At 39.5% G+C, this 10291-nt stretch overlaps 1 protein-coding gene across 1 annotated transcript in view; it reads left to right on the plus strand.

Annotated features, from left to right (window-relative positions):
- Positions 1 to 10291, plus strand: part of GPC6 (glypican 6) — a 1245321-nt gene that overhangs the window by 1145709 nt on the left and 89321 nt on the right. Inside the window, exon 6 of the mRNA XM_055542775.1 lies at positions 698 to 841. Within this exon, the coding sequence (XP_055398750.1) occupies positions 698 to 841 (144 nt within the window). The remainder of the gene's footprint in view (positions 1 to 697; positions 842 to 10291) is intronic.

Genomic DNA, 10291 nt, shown 5'->3' on the forward strand with positions numbered 1-10291 from the left:
ATTTGATCTGAGGTTGGTTGAATTTGCAGATTCGAAACCCATGGATATGGAGAAGTGAAGTGAAAGTCATTCAGTTGTGTCTGACGCTTTGCAACCCCATGGACTAAACAGTCCATGGAATTCTCCAGGCCAGAATACTGGAGTGGGTAGCCTTTCCCTTCTCCAGGGGATTTTCCCAACCCAGGGATCAAACCGAGGTCTCCCGTATTGCAGGCAGATTTTTCCCCAACTGAGCCACAGGGAAGCCCATAGATATAGAGAGGATCAGTTTAAAGTGAAAGTGTAGTCACTCAGTCACATCCAACTGTTTACAACCCCGTAGACTGTAGCCTGCCAGGCTCCTCTATCCATGGGATTTCCTAGGCAAGAATACTGGAATAGGTTGCCATTCCCTTCTTCAAGGGATATTCCCAACCCAGGGATCAAAACCAGGAGAGGGTCAACTGTCGGCAAATTCACAAAAACAGAATCCATAAGTAATGAGGATTGACTGTATATGTTGAAAATGAGAGTCAGGTTATAAGTCAGTCACTCTGATGGGGTAATTCTGTTTTACTGGTGTTTGTATTTGTTTAGGTTTCAGAGTCAGAGTGTTTTTGGAGATAAGAGTTCCATACAAAATGTGGAAGCCAGTGCACTGAATGCTCTAGGAAGAAACTCCTTGTGTGACTTCCTAATCTTTCAATGGTTCTTCCAGGTGTTTCAGGGATGTGGCCAACCCAAACCTGCTCCAGCTCTCAGATCTGCTCGCTCAGCTCCTGAAAATTTTAATACACGATTCAGGCCTTACAATCCTGAGGAAAGACCAACCACTGCTGCGGGCACGAGCTTGGACCGGCTGGTGAGTCCCCCAGATTGATGGTCATCGTCGCCACTTTCTGTTACCAAGGTTATTCTTCAGAAGACTTGATGGGATTCTGAAAAAGTTGGCTGTAAAAGTCATCTCAGCCTTATATCTGCTCCTGATCTTAATTAGAATATTGAAAAGTAATGAGATCTTCCTTTTAGGTCAAGAATGAGGTTATTTAAGAAGTCTTATCACTATTAATCCACTCATCCAATGACCAAATTTTCAACTCCATATTTCTTCTGAAATATTAATTTGAAGACTAAGTTACAATGTCTTCCAGAGATATAATTACAATAGCACATTTCTTATTCATCTACTTTAGTTATTTATTCAATTATGATACAGTGTAACTTTATTATGAATGTTCCTTTTATGTAAAGTTTTCTGCTTGAAAATACCTTGCCAAAAGGCTCCAAATCAATATTACTACTTTTTTTTTCTTTTTTGTGTGTCTTTTAAAAGTTGAAATCCTTAGAAATAGTCACTCTTTGATCCATTTAAATGTGTGTCAGGGGACCAAATATCTATCAATGAAGCAATTTACTTGGAGATTACAACCATAAATATAGTAAACATGATTTTTAATGTGTTTCAGACATCAAATTTTGCTACAAAAATGAAAAGCTCATAATTTCCAAGAAATACTGCCTGACTGTTTTCAATACAATTTATAGCAGTATAAACAATTTATATACCTGTAATTGTTAGTGCTGTTAATGTTGCTTTGCCAATTATCTTGATGTAAAATTAACAGATAAAAGCCTTAAGGTCATAAACACTTGAACCACATCTGATTATGTCATATAAACTCAGATCTCAAGGGTTTCTGGTTATGAAAATACTTTTATTAGTCACTGTTATAAATTATCATTTTGGTTAATATCCATCTACAGTGTAGAAGCTGTAAGATTAAATTGGTAGCATTTGACCTCATAATAAGTAATCTCAACATTTCTCTCTATAAAAATCAAAAGTACTTACAACACAAAGGCCTATCCAGGAAGTGCCAATGTGAAGGGGTAAGTGGAGTCATTAACCACTAAATTATGTTACAAATTTATTACTGTTTATTAGCAAGTAAAACTCCCTCTTCAGTGTAGGTTTTGCAAAAGGGATAATCTGGGTAATTGCTTCACCTTTGTACTTTACCTTAGTTATATCTATTGTCCATTCACAGTTTCAGGAAAAGTTTAAAATTAGTCACATTTTTTTCTTTTCAACAAACGATGGTTTCATTAGATTCCATTGTTTGCATACTCATTTTAAAAATTCCTTTATATGCTGAGATCCTTTTAACCAAAACATAGTTTATGAGTATGGGCTTGACTTCCCCCTGTCTCTCTTTCCTTCTGTTTTTCCTTTCCTATTTCAGTTGGCTCTGCATAATTATTGAAACAATTCAGGCTTTTCAGAATTTTTATAAACTGTACCTTCAGAACTAGGCACAATGCAAGATTAGTAGGTTTTGGAGATCTGCGGTACAACCATCGTGCTAGAGATAACAGTACTGTATTGGTTAAGAGGCTAGATCTCAGGTTAAATGTTCTTACCACAGGAAAATAAAATTGGAAAACAAATGGAGTGCATTATCCACTTAGTTAAAACTGCATTGATTTTGAACAATATAATGACATCTATGACTACTAATTAATTTTTTTGCCTTTGAAACAGAAGCACAGTCTTCTCTCCTCCCAGGAAAGATACACACACACACACACACACAAACACATTCAAACAGAGTAAGTAGAGCGAGAAAAATACTTTCCCCAAGGCAACAGTATTTATACAATTTCGTACAGCTTGAATAAAACATCAACACTTTGAGAATTTCATACGATGTCTAAAATCTAGTAGATATGAAAATTGGAATTTGAACCTATTCTTTTAAAAAGGAACTTCACTGGTCATCCCCAAAATGCCCCAAATATAAGAGTCTTGAGAAGTCCTGGAAAATAGCAAACTGATTTAGGATCTTCTATTTTATGCACCCCTAAAGTATATTTAATCATTTTTTAAAAGAATTAGTAATGGTTAATCATATCATGAGGGAAAAACAAAGACTAAACTCAAGAGATACTCCCCTGGAGAAGGGAACGGCTACCCACTCCAGTATTCTGGCCTGAAGAATTCCATGGACAGAGCAGTTCATGGGCTCGCAACGAGTCGGACACGACTGAGCGACTGACACTTTCACTTTTAAACTCAAAGTACATAAGGACCAGAGTCAGTGTATATGAATTCAAATCAATAAGCCAATTTTATTCTAAAATACTCTCCAGTGGCATGTAGTACTTACTTCATCAGAGGTGTAGCTCCAGGCTCTATAAGGGAGAATGACAGTTTTATTAATTTCTTATTCAATTAAATTCTGATTCCTTCCCAGATTGTAAGAATCAGCAATTTGTAGTTCACAGCCAGTTATAAACCAACCTGGAGCTACTTTTCCACCCCTAAGGCCAAGGGACTGCTTCCATGTCAACAGGAGCTAGACAAGGTTATTCTTGAGAAACACAAGCTAGCTCCAAAGCTAACATCAGAATCTCCATTTGCAGCCATTGTTTCCTCCAAAGCTTTCTTTCTTTTGTGGGTTCAACAAAGCTCTGAATAGCGGAAAGGTTGGAGCGGTTCCCTTGGCCAGACAGTGCTGGGCATGAGTCAGATAAAATCATCTTCAAGATGCATGTGTAGGTGAAGGGTCCTGCTGGGTCTGACATATATCACTGCCTATTTGGAATGTTTATGAACAAATCTCATGTTACCTACTCCTGTTTTAATTTTCTCCTGCAACGATGTTTCCTGGATATTTATAAGAAGCATGTGTCCCCAAAAAGAAGGGTAATTGGAAAAGACTTCCTTTAATTTCTCTCAGTGTTTCAGCAGAGCACATGCTTCAAAAGGACAACATCTCAAAGACCATCCCAATCACCCCGCCCCTTTTGCCAAAGTGAAAATGACTTAACTGTAAAACTGTTGGAGAATCGCTTCTTACTACAATTTAAAATTAGTACCTGTGGCATTAACTTTGGGTTCCATTGGTAAATGTTCGTATACCAGCTATTATAAAGCTATTTTTTATGTGAAGTGGTAGTTATGGGGATTGTTTTTAGAAGTAAATCTCCTAAGCCCCAACTAGGCAAACTGCTGCTAAACCTTATATAAAAGAATTGAAAACAAAACTCTCTCTTTAAAATAGATCAGTAGCATCATTTAGTCTCTTCTTACTTTTATAAAGCAGTCAATTCTTTTATATCATTAGAAAACACTCCATATGTTCCTCCAAATTTATACTGGCAAAAAAAAAAAATGTTTAGGTATAGCTTTCAGACATGCTATTGTAAAGTAATTTTTATCATCCCATACTGAATGAATATCCTTATATAAATTCCACTGCTGATGGAAAGCTGACTCATCAGAAAATACTACAGTCCTTCCTGCTATGGTTTGTTCAAGATAAAAATGCCATCAACTAATCTGATCAACAAACTGGTCCCGTTATCATGTGTCTCTTCCCTATCGCCCACACTCACTCTAGTAGTCCTTCTGTCCCAGCCCACTGTTAACGGATTTTCAATTAAACAGACCAGGGGTGTTTATTTGAAATCAGGAAGAGACTGATTCTCTTTCTTTTTTTCTTAAATTTACATCCTGTGAATTCTCTTAATTATTTAACATAAAATAATTATTTCTTTAAAGAAAATTTCACTCAACCGTCACTGAAAGTACAGAATGTAAAAATAAATCAGCTCAATTTTTAAGATCTGCCCATAGCATGGTGTTTCAGGTCATCCTCTGTTAAGGATGGTTAGTTGTACAGCTCAGAATATTATTGCACAATGTGCTATACAACCCCTGGACACGCTTGGGCAGAAAATGTCAGTTATTTTACTCCAGCTGATTTGTTAGAGCAAAACCAATAATACAGTAAAGTGTGTGTCTTAGAGGAATACGTTTTATTCAAGTAGATTTAAAAAAAAAAAAACTGGACTTGGAAGTTTAATTCAATCAAGTTGGCAATGAGTTAGACCAATGGGTCTCCAGTAAGTATTCAACATCATGCCATGTGTGCAGGTTCTCAAATATTCTACTTGTCATTCTGAGGGAATTGGGAGCGGTGGTGGGTGGAATGCCAATCTGCAAAGCTAAACGTTATACCTGTGCTGTACTATTATGTATAGAATAATCTTTCTTTCTTTTTCCTTTGAATTTGTTTTCCTCTTGCTTCCCAGAGGATTGTGTGGAGGACAATGCAACATAGTGTAAGCTTTGGTCTTCTTATTCTTCTTCTCACCCCCATTTGTCTCTGTAGGGTCATTCCAGGAAGCTTCTGAGAAATCCCACCTCCACTTCCTCTTTCCAAATTGTCCAGAGAGCGAACATTGAACACTGTATGTGACCAGTGGGTTTAGGAATGTCCTTTCAACTTGGTATTTATGGTTAACAACATTTTTGGTATTCTTTCGCAATGGCAAGGTTTTCAGTCTCAGCTTTGTGGAAGACTAGCTCATTTGGTGGCTGATTTAAATTCTGTCCCTACATTCAGAGTATGTGTAGCCTGCCTGAAAAACTCTCTCTTCCCTGATAGAATATATTGGCTTTTTTCTTCTTGTGCTGAGCAAATAATTACCTCCCTAATAATAACAACAAACCAATATCAACTCTCATGCATAAGGAGCTAATTTTTCCATTAGCTGGGAACATAGAGAATTTAGGGGGGTAAGGAATATTTATGATACAGCTTGTTTATTTTTTTCTCCTACTCAAATTTACTGATGTGTTTTAGTGCATTTAGGGAGAGACCAATGGGTATTTTGTGACAGAGCAATTTGTATTGGAGATGCGGACAGGCACACCCAGGTTATCCTACCTGACTTTCCGTATTAATCATAATAATCAAACAGTTATATGATCCAGTGGTTTTCATAATACCACTCCATGCTGGTCCTACCATTTCAGAAAGACCTGAGCCCTCATTAGCATTATGGACCTGTACGAGAAGATGCCTCTCACCTGATGAACTCATTTATTCATGCAATACACCTATGTCATGATGCTACACACCTGCCTGACCCTCAATTCAGGCAGTGGCAACACTGTGTCTAAATTTCCTCCTTTCAAATTCATGTGTTTAAAAGAAAATGTCCTCTGAGTAGTATCCCTATTCATCATTCCAGGTCTTGGAGCCCAGGGCAGTTTGGATAAGGGAAAAAAGGTTAGAGGTAAATCTGAAAGTTTAAAGGTAAATCTGAAGGAAAGTACCCCCCCCCCCCCAGGAGTACTCTGGAAGGGAAGATTTTGAGGAAGGAACAGGAAAGACAGATAGCGTAAGGTCTCCTGGTGCTAAATGGAAAGTGGGAGAAGCATCAGTGGTGGAATAAGTCAGGGTTCTATCACTTTGGTCCACTTGATAAAACTCAGCTGGCTCCAGTTGACAGAGTGTGCCAACCAAGCCTCAGCAGCATTCTCTTGGTATCTCCAGATTGTCTGGCAGTTGACCTAGTCCAACCTCCTTATCTGATGGTTCTCATGACCCTCATGGTTTCCCCCAAGAAGAATAATGTCCTTAAATATATTGGAAAGAAGGTAATTCATAATATCATCTCCACCCATTCCCCAGCTGTGCTGGACTTCTCTGCTTGTCTCCTATAATCCTCTTTAGCTAGGCTCCCCAAAATCAGATGTCTATTATTGGATATGTTTCTTCCAAAAACACAGTGCAGTTCCTGAAATGTATGAGATTGCCTCGGGTGTTAATATTAATAGGTATAAATTTAAGTACTTAGCAAATATCACCAAGTCCTGGGAACCCAAACACTTTTCTTATGGTTTGGAAGCAAAATGGACAAAGCAATTCACATTCTGGCTGCTGTTTCCTGCCTGATGGTTAATCCCAGTTTTGGAATAAAATGCTAGTCATAAAAATGTTCTTCCATGCCTCTTTGGGACCGTTTTGGTGTGATTTAGGAAGTCTTGGTTGTAAGGATGAGGGAAACTGTCTGTTGTTCATTTTAAATTGCCATGCCATTTCATTGTCACCTCAAAGGATTCTGCATCCGGCTAATCCACTCTTTTGCATTTCAAAAGGATGTCAGGCTGTGTTTAAGAAACTGCTTTATTATCTAGAGCCTCAGCCACTGTCTTTAGGTGAAACTGATATTTTCCATCTTCCACCTCGGCAACGAGACACAGACACACGCGGAGACATACGCACACACCCTCAGTCTTTGCTTGGCCCAAACAGGAGCAGCTAAAACCTCAGTAACAACAGTAAACCAGATTCTGCAGTTTAATTAGTTTTCTAAAGATAAATGGGTCAAGGCCAGATTGGCTTTCAGTCTCTGCTGCAGCTGAATAAATTATGCCCCATTCACCCCAGCAAACAAACAGCTACTGCTCAACTCCGTTCAGACTGTGAACTGCTCAGTCCTGCCTGAACTTGCTGTATCTGTTGGCTGCAAACCCCCCACTGAGACACCCTAGTTTCCTTTTCAATGAACCCTTGGCAGTCATAGCAGCAAAATACAGCGAGCTTTCAAAGCAGGGAGAAAATACAAAACATTAAAGCCAAGCCACCCAGTTTATTCGGTCTTCATGTCTGCCCTTCTCTGGGCAACACCAGCAGCATGTCGTGGTCGGGGAGGCCTCCCAATACAGTCTTTGTTCCATTTAGAGGCTTGTGGTTGATGAAGTCCAAGTGGAGAATGTCATCAGATGCACACGTAAAATGATGGTTTATCTCTGGGATATTCAGCATCTTCCATGGGCTTGGAGGAAGCACACATCTGATTCAATGATATGCACTGTTGGAAACCTGGATGGAATGCCTGCCCCTTCTGTGGAATTTTCAGCTCACACCCAATGGACAGTGGACTGTTTTTACATCCTTGGGAACCTCTTCTTTCAGGAATGTGGAAGAACAGTGAAAATAGGAGAAGCAGAGACCTTTCTCTCAGCTCAGCCAAGGCTGTGTTTAATTGCATCAGGCTGTATGCCGTGGGGAGAAACGTCCACTCCGCTGGCTACGTTAGTCTCTGAGAGATACCGAAGCCCATTCTGCTTCAAGACGCATACAGAGGCTCATGAGGATTCCAGCAATGAAGTCAGGCCACACGTTTTAAAGGGGGAAAACTTTTGCACAGCTTGCTTTAGGTACAAATGGTCTGAAATCATTTGGAAGGTAATTTTACCAACAAAACCACTTTCAGCTCTGTTTTTAAACTCTCCTTTGTCCTCAGAAACATTTAAGCAAGAGCTTTGCTGACCTCTGTGTCATAAAAATGAAATGTTACACTTTCAGACCCCAAATATGGCTATACAGATTTTATGTCTATTTTATGGTATGTTGATACGCTTATTTTTCCCTTCAGACATGAAGTTTTCTTTCAGAATGCCTGACTTCAGCTAAACCCAAAATGATGCATTCTATGGGTATCAATCAATCAATCATGTATTTACTGAGTTCTCCTCTGTGGGGTAGCACTTAGTAAAACTAACTAGCATATACAGTCTCCATCATCACATGTTGTTAGTGCCAGCATCATCAAAAAGGCAGGAGTGACTATTTACAAAATAACATTGTTTATCAAACCAGTTAGACACACCAGGTTTCCTCAAGGGAAACGTATCTAATTCAGAGCGTCATAAAACCTTAGCCTAGAGGAAGTAGGAATTTGATTTTGTAATCTGAGATAGACTACACCAATAAAGAATATGTGGAAGTCATGTTAACAAATAGGGCTTCCCAGGTGGCTCAGTGGTAAAGAATCCAGCTGCCAAGGAGGAGACATGGGTTTGATCCCTGGGTCAGGAAGATCCCGTGGAGAAGGAAATGGCAACCCACTCCAGCATTCTTGCCTGGAAAATCCCATGGACAGGGGAACCTGGCAGGCTATAGTCCATGGGGTTGCAAAGGGTTGGACACAACTTGGCAACTAAACAACAAGAGTGTGAACAAATGAATCATCATTGACCATATATGCACATTGAAAATCAATGTGCAAAACAAGTCAAAATGTAACATGTTTGATCTAGGCCATATCTGATAGCTTGTCTTCTTTTCTGAAGCCAGAAGTCTTCGCCCTGTATTTTAAACAAATTAAACAAAAATGTCAGTTCTGAACTGATGGGATGAAAAAGTTCATATCTGCACACTCATTTCCTTGTGCTTTATTCATTTGTGTAATAGGAGAAGGCAATGGCACCCCACTCCAGTACTCTTGCCTGGAAAATCCCATGGATGAAGGACCCAGGTAGGCTGCAGTCCATGGGTTCGCTGAGTGTCGGACACGACCGAGTGACTTCACTTTCACTTTTCACTTTCATGCATTGGAGAAGGAAATGGCAACCCACTCCAGTGTTCTTGCCTGGAGAATCCCAGGGATGGGAAAGCCTGGTAGACTGCCGTCTATGGGGTCGCATAGAGTCGGACACGACTGAAGCGACTTAGCAGCAGCAGCAGCATCTATGTAATAGGTGTTTTCAGTGACTTGATGATGAAAACCTGAACAGACAAGTCATGCTAAACTGCCCAAACCATACTATGTAAAATATGTGTTCATGAGCGAGATCAGTGGACATAGCTCTTTCATTAAATTATTGAGCAGCTTATGGAAAGGCTGCAGTCATTTTTCTCATAGCTGTCTGAGATATTTGTGCCATGACTCCCAGATGTGATGTTCAGGCTTATGAGAGATAGAGCTGAAGAAATGGGATTTTTTCCATAAATACCAGTTTTGATGTATTTGCTGTATAATCAATCATCTTTTAACTGACTCTGGGGCCTATGGAATACATTTTAAAGCACTGGGAATTTGGCTATTCCCATAACATACTTGGACACTCTTTACTGCCAGCAGTAAACCTCAGGCATAAACATTGTAGAGAAAACCAGATGAAAAGAAACCCGTTTGAGTGAAAATTGACTTCTCTTCGTAAATGCTAAAGGTAGAAACATATCTGCAATACACAATAATTTTATTACTTAAGTTCATTCATGGTCATTATCGTCAAAGGCTCTGACTTCATGGGTATTTTCTTGCATCTAAAAGACTGACCAAGCTATTAGGAAAAAAAAAAGACAGGCTGACAATAAATGAATGAACCAGCAGCTGTAGCAGCACCACTTATATTGCTGGCTAGCAAATAATTTTTTGGAAGTTGGGTTTGTGTAATATCTTTAGAAGCTTTTCCAATACTGTATTGATCTGGATGGGCCAAGCCAGGTCCTGAAGCAACAACAAACAACCCCCAGAATGACTCACAAAAACACGTTTATTTCTTGTTGGTACCAAATGCCCACAGTTGACTTGACTGCAGGTCAGCCGCACATGGTCGGCACTCTCACTCCAGGACGCAGGGTGACAGAGCAACCATTACCTGGAGCTTCGCCTGTTACCCTCCTGGAGTAAGAAATGGCAGCCCACTTCAGTATCCTTGCCTGGAAAA

Source organism: Bubalus kerabau, chromosome 12 (assembly GCF_029407905.1).
Source record: "Bubalus kerabau isolate K-KA32 ecotype Philippines breed swamp buffalo chromosome 12, PCC_UOA_SB_1v2, whole genome shotgun sequence".
NCBI lineage: Eukaryota > Metazoa > Chordata > Mammalia > Artiodactyla > Bovidae > Bubalus > Bubalus kerabau.